This window comes from Theropithecus gelada, chromosome 1 (assembly GCF_003255815.1).
Source record: "Theropithecus gelada isolate Dixy chromosome 1, Tgel_1.0, whole genome shotgun sequence".
NCBI classification, from domain to species: Eukaryota; Metazoa; Chordata; class Mammalia; order Primates; family Cercopithecidae; genus Theropithecus; species Theropithecus gelada.
In genome coordinates this window covers 97,897,650-97,914,605 of record NC_037668.1, presented here as the reverse complement: position 1 = coordinate 97,914,605, position 16,956 = coordinate 97,897,650, and the positions used below count along the sequence as shown (strand labels likewise).

The 16,956-nt window shown below is 35.6% G+C and overlaps 1 protein-coding gene across 3 annotated transcripts in view; it reads right to left on the bottom strand.

The window, feature by feature from the left end:
* LRRC7 (leucine rich repeat containing 7) overlaps positions 1–16,956 on the bottom strand; it is a 556,840-nt gene that overhangs the window by 73,139 nt on the left and 466,745 nt on the right. For 2 of the 3 annotated variants that reach the window (XM_025391937.1, XM_025391946.1), the window contains 2 exons: positions 14,190–15,870; positions 509–628 (listed from right to left, as the gene is read on the bottom strand). In XM_025391937.1, coding sequence (XP_025247722.1) covers positions 509–628; positions 14,190–15,870 — 1,801 coding nt within the window. Of the gene's footprint in view, positions 1–508; positions 629–9,895; positions 10,037–14,189; positions 15,871–16,956 lie in introns of all 3 variants that reach the window. The other variant, XM_025391929.1, reaches the window with a different exon arrangement.

Below are 16,956 nucleotides of genomic sequence, written 5' to 3'. Positions count from 1 at the left end.
TACTAGATAAAAAGGCTCTTGAGGTAAGAAACTGTATCTTTTTCATTTTTGTTTCCTCAATATCTAGCAAGTACTCCACACATAGTTGTACATATAGTTGTTCACTAAATATTTCCTGAATCAATTGTCATAACTTTAGAAATAGTGAATCAAATTTTCTTTTATGCAAACTGGTTACAACACACTGTTAAAGCCAAGAGAGTCAGAAGTATATCACATATCATTCTATATGTGCACTTCAAAGGTGAGTGGTAAGAGGAAAGAGTATCTGTAGAAAGGTTGCAGGACGTTGTTTATAAACATTTATTACCAACTTTGAACAGCTGGCAGCGTTCATTTTCCATTCTTTTCAGTGTACTTACAGTCAACCAAACTCCTGTAGTAGGATATTATTTACCTTAAAGTTATCACAAACTTAGAAATGATGATAAGACACAAAATATTGATTATATATTGTAGTAGATTGTGCAAGCTTCATGGTTTGTATCATTAATTAAAAATTGGTTACCTTTTTAGTAATGGTGTCTGGAGGTACATCCCGCCTCCCAAGTGGATAAGGATTCCATTGGCCACTAGGAGATACATCTTCTTGTCCATTGTCTAAAATGTTGCTTTGCTGGGACGGGGTCTATTGCAAAAATGGTATGGCATTCTTTAGTGATGTAGTAGAAGTTTACCATAGTTTTCTGAAAAGAGTCCCTAATGATCATGGTAAAATTAAATTTGTTTAATTGCAGAAAAACATACATCCTGAACTGGAAATATTATATACTATTTACTGGGTAAGAACTGTAAATTGAAAGCTTTTTGGAAGCAATTAAAAATGCAATTAAATAATCATCTTAGAGTTGTTCACTGAATTTTAAGGAAAAATTTAGATTATTTACAGTACCTGAATAAAAATAATCAGAATAAAATTAACCAATTGTTACAGTTGTTAAAAACCACAGCACTTAAAACTTGCTTAATTTTAGTATAATCTCACCATCTAGAATAGAAATTGAAACCATATAATACATAGAATGTAAGTTCTAATATTCCAAGTCATAACCTAAAATAAATTTTATAAGGTTGTATTAATTCTGGGAGAATATGCCCTGCACTAAACCCAAATAGTGCTAACACTGGCATAGTGCAAGATTTATGATACTATGGCATTATCAACAAATAGCTTTGGGGAGGCATCAAAAATATGCTATTAAAAATGTGCTATTAGAATCGTAGTGTAAGTAAATCATGACTGTTTTGATTACCAAATTTATTTATTTACATAAATGATATATATTAAAGTTTAAACTCTTCATAAATATTTCATTTTGGCTGATTTCTTGCTTATTATTTTTAACAAATACTAATACCTGCCCGTCTTTATTTTGGGTGATTTCATATTCTAACCTGAGTAATAGCAAGCAATCATATACCATGAGAAAGCCTCCAGTGGAGGGAGTATAATGGTATATTTACATGTATTTTCATAAAGGTTCCTTCCTTCCCTAGTGTGTAGGGTACACAAGTACTGCTTGGTTTCCTGAGAGAATCTTCTGTGGTTGAGCTATGATACTCCAGTGTTTCCTATGCCATTTTCTGCACATGTTCTAAAGGATCCCTACTGATAAAGCTCAGCTAGAGAGTGTGCAACTATACTTTGTGTAAGGAATTGTCCTCCTACCCTAGAAAGGGAGAACTGGGCTATTCTCATCATAACATGTTACAAATGGGCTGTTTGCTAAGCTTCATCTGGTTACATTTAGTGGTCTTAGTTTGTTCTCCTCTGAAAAACAACGACAGAACCTCCTTACCTGCATTCTGACCACACGTATTTTTTTAAAAGCATTGCTTGGAAAAAATCTAAAATAGGATTTATTATGACATTAGATGAAGTCTTCCTAGTATCTAATGGATTAAATGAAAATTAACTCAGTTTTCTTCTTGTTCTTTGGTTATGTGAATTCTTTTTTCATAATCCTATCAAAAAGTATGAAAAAAAAGAGAAAAAAGGGACTGAATTTGAGCTCCTGAGTTAGGAATGAATTGATGTGTGTTTATTTGAAAAATTCAATCTAGACAACACGTTTAAAGTATGTGTTACTTCAAAATAAGCAGGTAGCTATTCAATGACTATCTGTTTTCCAGCATTGCTTTTCTAGTTTTACCTTTTCCAGATTAATATGTTTGCATGTGCCCATACACATTTTTTTCTAGATATGAAAATATGGGCCGGGCGCGGTGGCTCACGCCTGTAATCCCAGCACTTTGGGAGGCCGAGGCGGGCGGATCACAAGGTCAGGAGATCGAGACCATGCTGAAACCCCGTCTCTACTAAAAAATAGAAAAAATTAGCTGGGCGCAGTGGCGGGCGCCTGTAGTCCCAGCTACTCGGGAGGCTGAGGCAGGAGAATGGCGTGAACCCGGGAGTCGGAGCTTGCAGTGAGCCGAGATTGCGCCACTGCACTCCAGCCTGGGCGACAGAGCGAGACTCCGTCTCAAAAAAAAAAAAAAAAAAAAAAAAAAAAAAAGAAAATATGGTAAATAAAAATTAAAATTAAGATTTAAAACATAGTTATTCAGGTTAAGCATTACTGGCCAGTGTTTTCTTTTTGAATTTTTAGTATTTGTCTTTTCTGACTTAGTTTGTTTGCTAGTGAAGTGGGATAATTAATATGTTCATTTGGCCAGGTCTGTGCAATGTAGATTTTTAAGAAGTGGCCAGAATTTAACATAGGTTTCCTTTTTCTCCATATCCTCTCCATCTCTATCTGTGTTTCCTCCACCACACTTGCTTTGACTGCCCAGACATGGCTCCTAGTCACTGTTACAGAGAAACAGAATTACAGAATTCTTTTTGGTGTTAAAAAATGTGAAATCCTTTTAGTCAAAATTCTAACATAATGGTGTAGGTGCTTCACTAGTTTATAAATTAATCTATTTCTTTTTAAAATTAGAATTAAAAATCACACCAAGTCTTTATTACAGGGGCCAAAAGGAACACAAACATGCAGACACATTAAAAAGAACTTTCCACTAGGTAACAAATTAAAGGAACTTCCTGAAAGCAACTTCCTTTTAAGAATGCTCTGGCCTTTTTGTTTTTCTTACATGAGACATCTTAGGGATGACTTAAGTCTGCAGAAATAGAAAAACCATTAAAAACAATTTATTGACATTTGGTGGTGGTGGTGGTGGTGGTGGTGGTGGTGGTGGTGCAGACCAAAAAGAGAATTATGCAGTATGTGCACATTCTTTCCCAAAGGAGTATAGCTATTGTATATAAATTCAGTAGCTTAGCAGTTAAAATTCTATTAAAGGTTAAAAAAGCTACTGAAAAAATGATAAAAAAATGAAGCTATCACTGTTGAAATTTATTATTCCAGAGAAAATAATTGAACTGAGGTTCAGCTATTAATTCAATTATTTTTTGTACCACATTCTTTGTATTTTCTTTGGATATTTTAAGGAGTAAGAATGAGTTTTATTTTCCTTATCATATATAACTAAAGATAATAACATGGAAAATCATCACAATGCACTATTTCCTTAGCTTCTAAATTCTGTACATCTTTAAATATTTCAAAATAATACAGAAAATAGCTGGTGTGATTTTGTGAAAAACCAGAAATTGTATTTGATAAGACATGCAATAATTCTGAGTAGAAGTCTTGCTGAACAGATGCTATGCCCAGAGATGAGTGTGGGTATTTGTGGATTTAACATTTATAATTTTGACTGCTATGAATGATCACCAAGTGTCTACTTGATCAAGTAATTTCTAATTTTGCTGAGACATAAATGTGCATGCATATGTATGCCTCTTTCTCTATATCTATATATGTCTGCACATTTGTATGAGCATGTGCATGTGTTCTTATGTATATATATGTGTATAAACATATATATGTGTGTGCAGTAGTCACATAACTGAGTTAAATAAGCTTAGGTGGTACACCAGCTTTGGTAACTGATGGGTGTACAGTATGCTTGTGAAATTATACTTATTATTACAATTATATGAGAGTCGTACTAGAATTTGGCAATTTTTAAAGGTCTCAGGACATATCCCTTAAGAATACAAGAATTTCTTTTGCTAAGTAATTGGCACATAGTTCATAAAGGACACTACCACAGATTCAAAACATCTGCAGTAAAAATTGTTAAAAACAATCATCCCCAAAGTTTTTCCAGTGAAATTATTGTTACATTATTCACTTTCATAATATCTTTTGGAAGAAATAGGTATTACAAAGGTAAAAATATGCCAAGCTTGGATCTAAATGATAGTGATATCATGGGCTTCAATCTCAAGGTGGTAATATAATGCCCAAGTAATTTTTAAACCAGAATTCCATTATAACGAAATTCCACATGAGTACTAAATTATTATTTTGGTAAATTTAGTCACTGTCTATAAGAATTTATTTGGATTTATAGGCTGAAAGCTTTTTTCATAATTAGAAAGGTAAGTGAATCTTTCTTGAGGGACAGGTAGCCAATAATAAATGCAGCAGAATCAATAGAAATTATAGGCATGAGCTGCCCTGAGGTGCAGCATAAATCTTGCTTTGCTTTCAGCAGAAAAAAATGGCATTAAATAAGCCAATAAGCCTTGGCACTAGGGTGAATAAATGCATACCAAATGTTGGTACTATCTGATACTGAGTCATTTGCATATATACAGAAAGAAAGGACAGTAGACATTTAAAAATAGTTTAGGTGCTAATATTGCTATCTAAATTTCTCTAACTCAAAATCTAGTGAGACGAGTATCAACTAAGTAATTTCAATCAACTTTAGTAAAACAGATAGTGAGGCTAATTTCTTCCAGGCAAAATTCTATGATAAGATAATTTATTACATATATTTATATTATTTTAGCCTTCCCTCACCTGAAATTATAATTGATTTATATTAATGCCTAATTCAATAAGCCAGTAAACAGTGGGTGCTATGGTATACTGTTATGGTGGTAGAAATTAAAAAATGAACAAGAGAAAATTATCAATGTCTCCATTATAGAAGAGACCACACTATTTATATTAGCAGCTGGCCACTTGTGGACACGGAAGTAGGAAAGGCCAAGGATTTCCTCCCCAGCCCTGCTTGTGTCTAGGGCTACAGTAGCCTGGATGATTAATAAGTTATTTTCTTGGGTCCATAACCTTTAGCTTTTCATTGCTACCGAAAATAATTCTTGGTGATACTGAGTGCTCAGGAAATGTAAGTGGATCTGAAAGAGCACAAGGTAATTACTAGCATTCATTAAGCTCAGTTAACTAAGAAAGCACTAACCTGTAGCACACAGGGCATGATTGGGGTCATGATATGTTTTGGATTAGTCAATATATTCTACTTGTGTATTCTTTTCTCCATCCTATAATATCTACTTCTCTAGATTGTTTTGAAGGTTATGTGAGGTAATAATGCATAGGTAAGAGGTTTTTAATCTATGAGTCATGTTCTATGAAAATGTTAGGTTTTACAAACATTTGAGAAGGCATCATCATAGAGTAGAAAGAGTATGTATGTAGGCACCAGGCAGAAGCAGATTTAAATTCTACCTACTACTATGCTAAGTGCAGGAGTTACAACAGTGAAACAGTGACAATACAGGTGAGTTATTTTGTGTGACACATGAGCCTCAGTTTCCTCATCTACACAATCGAGATAAATATGCCCTTTAAGGGTTTTATGGGTTGCAAGACAAAATATAGTTAAAGTACCTCATAGCACCAGGTACACAGTAGATTCTCAATAAATCCTTGTCTTTATTTTTCTCCCAGTGGAACTATGTATCCATTCTACCATTAATTTTAATATTAAAAATGGTAGTTTGAACTGACATTTTACAATTTGTATTTCTCTACGATAACATAAAATTTCAAGGCAATAGCTAAGCTTAATTACAAATAAAATACATCCAAAGAAGCACATGGAACCATTAATAACATCATAGAAAGTTGCCTTATATGCTTTTTGGAAAGGCAGTAAATAAATGATAAATGAATAAATGAATGACTGAATGAATGAATAAAAATAAATAGAATACTAATAATTCTGTAATTTAATAAAAGATTTATATGTTCTAAATGTTCTGATTCCTAAGTATTACTGAATTTTCTGGGAAATTAGCATAAGTATCTAAATAAATGAATATATTAAGGAAATTAAATTTATTAAACAAATTTTGTTATATTTGTTGGCATTTTCTTAATATCTTAAAGAGTTCTATAAAATTATAGAAGACGTAATTTACTCTTTATAGTTTAGACAGCCTATATGTAGCTTGTAATCCATGAAAAATGTACCATACTTGATCTGACATGTAATAAATATGAAAAAATGGAAAATATTTAAAATACATTGCAAAATCTTGAAGAGGGTTCCCTTTTTGTTCATATAAATATTCACAATGTAAATAGTTTATCAAGTGCAGAGTTCTTCAAGCTTCATTCATAAATAATTATATCCTTTGATTAGTTTATTACAAATTTGTTTAAAGATTGCCTTGGTGCAGGACAGGAAATATAAAAAAGTTTATTCTTTCTCCTAGTTGCAAGAGGCAAGCCTTGGCAAACAGGGTGGGGATACATGTTTCCTTCGGAGAGCAGCACCTGCACAATGGATACTACAACTCCATTTCCAGTGCTTAACTTCCAACAGGTGAAAACACTAATTTAGATTCCTTAGGAAACTTCCTTCATTCTTTCTAGGACACCCCAAAGTCATTTGTCACAGCATCTAACTAGAGATAGTCAGTATTATCGTACAAGAATTTTATGAATAAAAGAGACAGCTCCAGAATTTCCACAGGAGAAGAAATAGTTATGTCAATTTTATTTAATGAAAATGTTTGTTTATAAATTGGTCTTACCCTACATTTTAGTGAAATTCTTATGGTTAATGAGTATTTAGGGGCTGCAAAGAAGTCTTAAGGATCTGAGACGGTAATTTTTATTATCTTAAGTAGAAAGACAAACATGTTATAACAGATTTTTATGCATTTCTAAATCAAAGTTAAGTAATTTTTGCCTATCTCCTCTCCTGGGGAGAAGGGTTCAGGGAGATTGAACCTCAATCATGGGACCTGTTAGCAATGGTCAGTGGAGTCCAGGAGGAATAATTGGAGAGACTGCATTTTAAAGAGAGGCTGATTCTAGAGTGTGGCAGAAAAACCTAACAAATTTTCAAATGAAAGCTCTGTACAAGAGACGTATGAGGGTACAAAAGCGAAGGGACAGAGGCTTAGACTGGAATTCATGGGAGGAAGCAGAGCCCAGAGCTATTATTGCAGCCCATTAACTATCCAGTGCCTGATAAGGTTCCTGCATTGGTGACAGGGTGGGAAAGTTGTCCCAGATGCCTAAATTCTTGAAGTTTATAGGATTTAAAGTGGTAAGTTTTGGATCATAAAATCTTTTGGAGTAATGCATTACTCGCCCTGCCTATGTATCTTTTTCCTCCCTTGCCTTCTCTATTTTTCTTCTTTTTTTGGTGCAGATAATAAAATATTGATGATAATTTATTTTGAGGTGGAGTCTTTTAATACTTTAATGATTCTTGATTTGCAATTAATGTGGCTTCCAAAGAAAATTCGTTTTGGTCACCTATGTGCTCAACTGAGGATTACTGAAAGTCCCCAAATATAATTCTGCATTATTTCTTCTTAGAGCTCCCATGAGTCCATTCTCTAGGGTATCCCAAATGACATCAGAAAATTAATATGCTAATACAGTGATACCCAATTTATATCTGGAGAGTAATTTAGATGTTAGGAAACACTGTTTCAAGTGTATTGCCATTTTTCAGACACTGTATGTATCTATATTGTCATACAGATTGATAAGTAAATATGGTCAAAAATTTAGCAAAATAGGGGCATCTTCATATGATATAACTTCAGGGGGGTTCAGGCAATAGCTTCCATCATACTAAGATCTCTTTAGTTTGTTCACTGAATTTTGAAATTCCATTTTTTTAGTTTAAATGTTTGATATGGTTTGGCTGTATTCCCACCCAACTATCACCTTGAATTGTAATAATCCATATGTGTCAAGGGTGGGACCAGGTGGAGACAACTGAATCATGGGGGCAGTTTCCTCCATACTGTTCTGGTGGTAGTGAAGAAGTCTCATGAGATCTGATGGTTTTATAAATGGGAGTTCCCCTGTACAAGCTCTCTTGCCTGCTGCCATGTAAGATGTGACTTTGCTCCTCCTTCGCTTTCCACCATGATAGTGAGGCCTCCCTAGCCATGTGAAACTGTAAGTCAATTAAACCTCTTTCCTTTGTAAATTACCCAGTCTTGGGTATGCCTTCATTAGCAGTGTGACAGCAGACTAATACAAGGTTTGATTTCTATTTAATTGGCAAGCCCTATAAGAAAGGTCCCTATTTAAAATTGTGATATCTTATCTATTCCTTAATGCCATTAAGTTTCAAGGTCTTTTTGAAAACTGGTTTTGTTAGGGAAGAGGATGAGAGTCTTGGGCCTCTGAGAGGACATGAAAAATAGGTTCCATTAAAGTAGGAAATGAAGTAAAAATAGTCATGCTGATGGTGTGTTGGAGCCAATTTGTACTGGCTCATGAGAGCCAACTGCACGTGAATCTTCCCAATTCTAAGTTCAGTGACATTAAGTTGGTACCTTGAAATTAGCCATAGGGAGAGTATTTATATTGCTGACATTGGCAGATACCACAAATCAAGGCCTTGTCCTTGATTTGTTACTAGCACTCCACTGGTCCTGCAGTATAGACCAGGCACAGCAAAAACAGCATTCAAAAGTTTTCAATTTAGTGTTTTTTTTTTTTTTTAAGTTATGGTGAGTGATAAAAAAGCTGTGGCTATAAATGTCTTCTTGATTTTGTTATTCTACTCACAGTATGAACCAAACTATCCACAGTTTGGGAATGTTATTAAAAAACTAGATTAACAATAAAACAGGAATTTGAGGTCTTATGACCCTCATTTTGATGGGGTGAGTCATAATGTTCATTCATTTTATTAAGAGAGAAGTGTTTAGAAGTTACTGTCACTCTGTTATCCCTACTTTGCATTGCTTTTTTCATAAAAACTTACTAAGCTAATGACTATATAAATATATAGGCATAATGACATACTGTGAAAATGACTCATTGGTTTCCACTAAAATGTAACTAAGACAGAAGGCATTAATTGATCTACAAGTAAAATGTGCATTCTCAGTTTTGGCTGAATTAAACAAACAGAAATGTTCCTTTAACAATGGAAATGTTTCCTCTTTCAGTATATTCCCTTTCAGTGTTCCTACATTTTCATCTAATACCATGCAAACTTGCTACTTTTCCACTAACCTAGTTTCCTAAGCCACAAACTTGTTTCTCATATTTTTCTTTTGGGTTATATTTCCCGCAAAAAAATGGGCTGAAGAAGCACTTATAAGTACCAGCTACTTAATTCTCCTCCTAATTTAGGATTTTATGTCTTTTCCAAAAGAATCAATTGAAATCCAATAATAATTTTGAGCTCTGTTCTCAGAATGCATCACCAGGAGACGATAGGATTATCTCCAAAAAAGTAAAAAACATATATATATAAAAACACAAAATAAAGAAAAACAAAGGAGGAAAAAAGGAAATGAATAATAAGAAAAATGAACCTTGAAGCAACACAAAAAGCCATGTACCTGCTCAATCCAAAAAGCAAAGCTCAATCCAAAAAGCAGGAACCTGATAATCAGTCCAGCTACAAATACTCATTTAGCGGCTAAGAGTTCAGGCTCTACATTATTTGCCCTTGTGCTTTTTGGACTCATAGGAGCCTATAGTAAGCAGGGTTGTATGTACAGCCTAAACACATTAAGTGAACAAACAACATTAATTGGCTTTGGTATGCTGACACATGTAGGGCAGTCCATACTTACTTTCTGAAGAGGTAGTTCTTGATGATCAAATTTAGACTTAGTCTGCAAGTTTAAAGTCATGCTTCTGCCTGCATGCATTGCTGAAATACCTCCATAGGGCAGCATGCCAAGGTTAACTGTATTGTGTTTGTAAGCAGCATTCTGAGTAGAGGAAATAATCATGTGACAGGGTGTGAACACATGCTCAACAAACTGATAAATTACATGAACAGGTTTAAATTTATAACATTTAACTTTAGGCAGGCAAACAGTAACTTTTTAAAAAAACATGCACTTGATCAGACAGAAGCATACAGTAAACAGTGTTAGTTATGCACATAATGAGTACCATCCAAAACTACAGAAAAGACAAAAAGCAAAGAAGATACATTCTGTTTTACATCTGCTGCTAACTCAATGTCATAAATTCTGTCTCTTATACATCGTGATAGTAGTGACTTTGGACAAGTATTATTCATCTGTGGTAATCTAGCCATTTAAACAGTGAGATCTTAAATTTTACCAGCTGCAGATCTTTGTTCTCTTTCACATTGTGAGATCATCACTTGTGAAAGACAAGTATTAGTTTCTAATTCTGTCTTAAGCTAATGCATTGCAATGTTAAAGCCAAAATCAGTCTCCTTTATTGCTCAGTCTGTAGGCATAATTACAGCAACTCAGAAAAAACAGCTGGTAAATGTCATTTGAGCTGACCATAGGCTTGATTGAACTTACTTATTAATTCAGTTAAATCAATCAAATACATTTTATGTGGATCCAAATATTCTATTTTTTGTTTCTTAAAAATTATATTTTAAACTAAAGAAATTTCATAGTAATATTAAAGCAATTATAATTTATTGATTTATTAATGCGAATTATCTAATATATTCAAATACCTACAGAACACTCTGGTGGCATTTGCATTTAAGTGACTGCTAGATAATTTTTTTCCTATAAAACTTTATTTAAAATTTAAATGTAAAATTTTAGATACCCTCTCATCAAATTGTTTCCACCTGTACAATCTCCTTCTTCAGTCTACAATGGAAATGTAATCATTGACAGCATTTGGCCCCTTTAAGTAATTTTCTCATTTTGGAAAAAAAATTTCTCATTTTGGAAAAAAAAGTTAACTTAGCACACTTTTTCTAAGCCAAATATTACTGAACATTAACAGCAGGCAGCTATTCTATTCTGAGGGCAATATTATCAAAGTAATGAGTTTTAGCATCAAAGTTTCATTGACTGAAGCTGAAAGATTATTATACTCCTGATGGTGTGCTTGTCTACCAATCATATTTGTTATGGATCCATTATTATTTCATATAGAGATTTTCCATTGTCACCATGCCAAAACTGAAAAAGACACTGAACATCTCAATCTAGCACTTGGAAAATTCCCTAAGGTTTAAAATTCCTCCAGTCTAGTGCTCTCTCAGCTTCTATAGAACAGAAGCAGTCTCAGACATATGGGTTCATATTTTAAATTCTCTGTCATAGTGTGGCTCTGCAGTGAAAGCATGGGCCTTGTGGTTAAACTAAAAGAGGAAACAAGCATCTTTTATCTAGGGTAGTTCTTGGAGCTGCCTCTTCAAGGTCAACACTTAGATCTTTCACCAACATTATGTTGAACTGTTAAGCTTATCCAACGTCCAAGTCTCTAGGCAATTGTCTTTTATGTGGAATGGACAGAAATCTCATAATTTCTTGTGTAACTATTTGATTTTCAGGGTTCAAATGACTCAATTAAATTTCACAGGGAAAGAAGCACATTATTTCTCTGGTGCAGTCTGCCTTTGGACAGAATGTTAAGTAGCACAGCTATGTCGAAACTGGTTTCACATAATAAGTCTGTGCTTCAGTACCCCGAATTCACCTTGTTGAGTAGCTGGGAAGTTTTATGAAAGATATAGCCTGAATAGCTCAGTAACTCAGCTGAAAGAAAGAAATGCGACTTGGAGAAAACAAAAGAAAGAGCTTCTAGGATCTGATGACCCCAAGCAATACTCTAAGGTAATTTAATTTCTTGGAATTAAATGAGAAGCTATTGAATGTACATTGAAATTGCTTTGAAAAATGAAAGACACCTAGGGAACTGTACACAAACAGAGGTTATATGAAGATCAATTAAGAAGGGAAGTGTCATAGCAATGAAAAATACATGAGTTCGCTTTTTGTTATCTGGGATAGGAAGGGACCTTCAAACATTGGCTGATTCAAATCTCTCTCCCCTAACCCTATATTCCTGCTTAAAATTCTTGCTTCATCTAGAGTCACCTACTTTTCAGTAGCTGGGGTCAAAGGAGAGGAACCATTGATCTGGGATACCAGTAACTAAGTGATGGAACCAAATGCTTAGAATTTTATCTTTTCCTTTTCATTAGTTGTTTCCACTCATTCCTCTGTTGCCTCAAATTACTAGTCATTGTACATATGCTCCAAAAAGCTTCTTACAACCTTTCTTGACTAGTTCATCTTACCCTGTTATGTATGGTCGTGTCTACACGAGGCCAGAGTTCCCAAACTGTACTGTATTATTTGGCCCCAAATATTTTCGCCCTCCAAGTTATCTGTCTACATGGAGGGTATACTTGAGGTAAGGCATGGTGACAACCGACCAGGTGTCTCCCACTGACAGCCAGTCATGAGGCTTTGATGAGGCTCCCTTCAATGGGACTGAGCAAACCTATTTGAAACAGACATTCTGATGAAATATTTTGCAAGGCAGAACCAATTTCCACATTGAGAAACTAACACCCACACCCACATTTATTAGTTCACTCTTTCCCTAAAAAAAATTGTTTTCTTGTCATGTAGACACGACCTACAAGCAATATAATTATTTGAAAAGAGTAAACCTGTAAACATAAAATTCAGTATTAAAGAAATACATAATAAATGCAGTGACCTGTGCTTTTAGCAGGACACCAAATAAAATAATAAAACTATTGAGTGAGACAATGCAATAGTATATTATTACCCAGATCCCCAATTTGCACTGAGAATTCAGCCCTAGAAAATGAGAACAAAAAGCCCCATTTTCACAAAAAGGATCTTTAAGATTCTAATGTCAATGCAGAGCACATCAAGCCCTCTACACTAAAAGCCACAAAGTACACTGAATGATGATGGTCAATTGAAAATAGTTCTAGAAAATGAGTACCAGGTTTCTCTTAGAGAGATTTGAACAGGCAACAAAATGTAATTCTAGGCATCATATGATTTTTTTTTCTTTCCACTGTCCCTGATCCTTGTATATGTGGACTCATTTTTTTTTTCCAAGATGGAGTCTCACACTGTCACTCAGGCTGGAGGGCAGTGGCGTGATCTTGGCTCACTGCGACCTCCACCTCCTGGGTTCAAGCAATTCTCCTGTCTCAGCCTCCCAAGTAGCTGGGATTACAGGCGTGCACCACCACGCCTGGCCAGTTTTTCTTTTTTTGTATTTTAAGTAGAGATGGGGTTTCACCATGTTTGGTCAGGCTGGTCTTGAACTCCTGACCTCGTGATCCGCCTGCCTTGGCCTCCCAAAGTGCTGGGATTACAGGCGTGAACCACCATGCCTCACCTATTGTGACCCAATTTTTAACTGAACTAGAATTTTCTTTTTTGCTGCAATACACATACTAATTTGTACGTTTGTTGTCTTCATAAAGACACCATCTATTTTTGTTGTCTGTAGTATAATTTGAGTTTAAACATTTCTTTCTATATAAAAACCAAAATTCTAAATGGCAGGATTTTTATTAAATAAAATAATGTGTAGGAGGGCATTTAATCCCTGCTTATTTTTCTGTTTCTTGCTGGGAAAATTATTGCTCGTTAGAAATAATAACTAGTAGTCCCATAGCACTAACTATGTGCAAATTTCATAAACAAATTACGCCTGACTTTAATATAAGTGAGTCCATTCAGAAACGGGGGAAATATCCACTTTTTATAGGTTCAATAAAAATCATACTCTTTAGGTCACTAGAGAACAGTTCTGTGTCCTAGGACAGGCATTTTGCCTTAATGACTAGAAAACAGTTGAAGCACCATCCCCTCTAATGGAGTCAAATTCTTTCTTACTAACAACATTTGGGTTAGATTTGATGAATAATTCACCTGCAGGTTATGAACTCTCAGAGAGCATTTAGCCACAACCATGAAAAACTACTATGATCCATTTCCCCCACAATATAAAGATAAATAAAATACTGATCATCTAATTCATTCATGTAGTTCATGCTTCACTACATGTGCTTAGAAATGCCAAAAAAGTAACACTAAAGGCAGGAGGGATATTCTTACAGAGAAATGCCAGACATACCCTGTCTAACCGTCTAGCTTCTATATGTCTAAGCAGCTGTTGTCTCCAGTCTGCAGGCATTTTACCACAGCTCTCCTCTCCCTTCACAGGAGTAGGCCTCGTCTTTAAATCACTGTTATCTGATGGCTTGTCACCATAGTTACCCAAGTTATAGTCAGATGGTATTTTTTCCAAAAGAGCTGCCATAGTAGGCCTAGCTGAAACTGGCCTGGTTTGGGAGGCACCATAACTCTCTGTACTGTAGCTTCTCGCAGACAATGGCCTCCTTTGGGTAAGGTTTTTAACCGGAAAACTTCCCGCCTGAGCTTTCACTTCTTGATATGAAGGGTGTTCATCTTCATACCTGCCATTCCTTTTCAGGAACTGGGACTCAGTCACTGTAACGCTGCTTTGGCGATCCAGCCCTCCCCTATATGGAGGTCTGCCATACCTATCAGTTGGGGGCAGCTCGTGAGGCTCATTGACCCTTCTAAACATGGCCATTTCTGTGGCGCTCACCAGGGAGTCGGCCCTTCTCAGGAAGCCTGCCCTGGCCCCTTGACTTGCGAACTGGGCATTCACCACAGCATCCTCATTCACAGATGGCTGAGAAAATGAAAACATTTGCTCCATTGGTGGGTATCCTCTGTAAGCTCTAGGACTAATCAAATCCTTGGCGATGTTTTTGCTGGCCTGTTGCATGTACTCGGGATTGTGTTGAAAAGGGGGTGGTATCCTCTTTTCGGCTTTCACTTCTACTGATCCTTGAGGATTGAAGCTTTGGTCAAACTGATAGACTTTTTTTGTCATAGAAGCTTTTTGTTGTTGTGGCCCTTTACTACTTCCGTAGGTGAGCATCTCGTCATCCAGCATCGGGACTGACTGGCTTCGAGACATACTGGACATACCATGCTCTGGTCCCAGCGTCTTATCTGGTCGTTCGTGGCTTCCTAAGTGATCACTCCCAGAAGCATAGTTTTCTAATGGTATATTATACACCTTATATGTACCAATGTCAATCTCATCGATACTCTGTGACTTTTTGAATTTATTAGACTTGATATCTTTCATTAGAGGGGAAAGCCTCTCTGTGCTTTTGCTAATTGAAATAACACCTTTAGAAGAGTCTGGGCGGCAGTGGATTTGAGAAAAGACATTACTAAGACTCCTGTTGGGATTGGAATCATGATACTCCCATGGTACGCCTGGAGAAAAAGGACTAGGTATTTCAGTAGATTCCTTTATATGTTCTTTCCTTTCAGGCAATGGGCTGGTAGTAGGGGTTGTCTCTAATTTGGAAGGAAAAGCGGTCCTGTCTTCAAATGGACTAGGGGTTCTGGTCCAATTCTGCCAAGGATTGGAAGGAGGCACTTCTGTTTCTGGTGTGTGTCTGTGTGTAGACTGCTCAAGTTCCAGGGGAACACCAACAATCCTGTCTTGCCTGATCAAAGGCCTGCGTCCATGCGAAGATGTGCTTCTAGATTTCGAACTTAAGAGAGGATTACTGTTGGCATTCTCAGCTGCGGTTTCCTCAGCAACAAACCCTGTGTTGTCATAATGTGAGCCATCAGTCCAGTTGTCAGTGAAAGTATCACTCATGGGCAGCCGGTCAGGACGCTGTGGTATACTGCCTGGGGGAACAGCCTCCCGCTGGCTGAGTAATGGCTTTGAATCAAGAGGCTGTGGGAAAGATGGTGCAATCCTGTGAACACAATGGGAAGAAGAAATTGAAAAGGACGAAGAGTTGGGTCTAATTAGAATCATGATTCCTGATATCCATTCCTGGAGATTCTGATTTGGTACATTTCGAACTATTGGCTGAGAGTACCTTTCTTACAAATGCTTGGTGTATGTAATGAATCTAAATTGTCTTCGGATAACTTTTACTTGAAGGTCAGGTTTTGAAGACACTAAATGCTACTATATAGAGAGCATATTCAGGTACGTTTTTGTAGAATGTAAATTATATTATGACTTTAGATCCCTGACATGTTTATATCATTGACCATGTTATTTCTAGCAGATACTGAAATAATGCAGATAATGAATTTACAGACTGAAAGAGTTAAGATTTTTATTATGAGCATCAATGAATAGGAAAAGTTACTCATGAATTACTAAAGAAGACGTTGCTAATAGTGGCAATATTTTCAGTAAAATATGAGTAAAAGTTATTGACTACCTATATCATATAACAATTTTAATTTGCTATTTGTAGTATAAAACATAGCAACAAGTTACAAAATGGAATTAGAACTGGAAAACACTGCCTTATTGAGTCACTTTATTGTGCTCTGTGTGTGGTTTTTGTTTTTTCATCTGTAAAGTTAGAGTAATATAGAGGAGGAGGCATTTTGGAAAGATTAAGTACTTTAAAATACATCCTAACTTTTCCAGGTGGTGATAAAATTATGATGATGATGATAGCAATGAAAATTTATTGAACACTTACTCTGGACCAAACACATAAGTGTTTTACTGGCATTTTATTTTAATTCATTATGCCATTTTGTATGGTAAAACATCCATGTCTCATCAATAAGTATCAGTGGGCTAACATTTTTTTTTTATTTTAAAAATTTTTTGTTCTACCATCTCATCCTGTTAACTCCTACCATGTCTTCCTTAACCAATGGCCTCTCCCTGTAAGATGGATTCATCTGTTCTTGGCAGTCCCAGGTGAACAACATTTGCTTACCTGCCCCTTCTGTCTTCTGTGCCACTTGTGTGCTGAATACAATTCCAAAATTAAGAAGATTCTATTTTTTAAAAAGTTGCTGAAAATAAA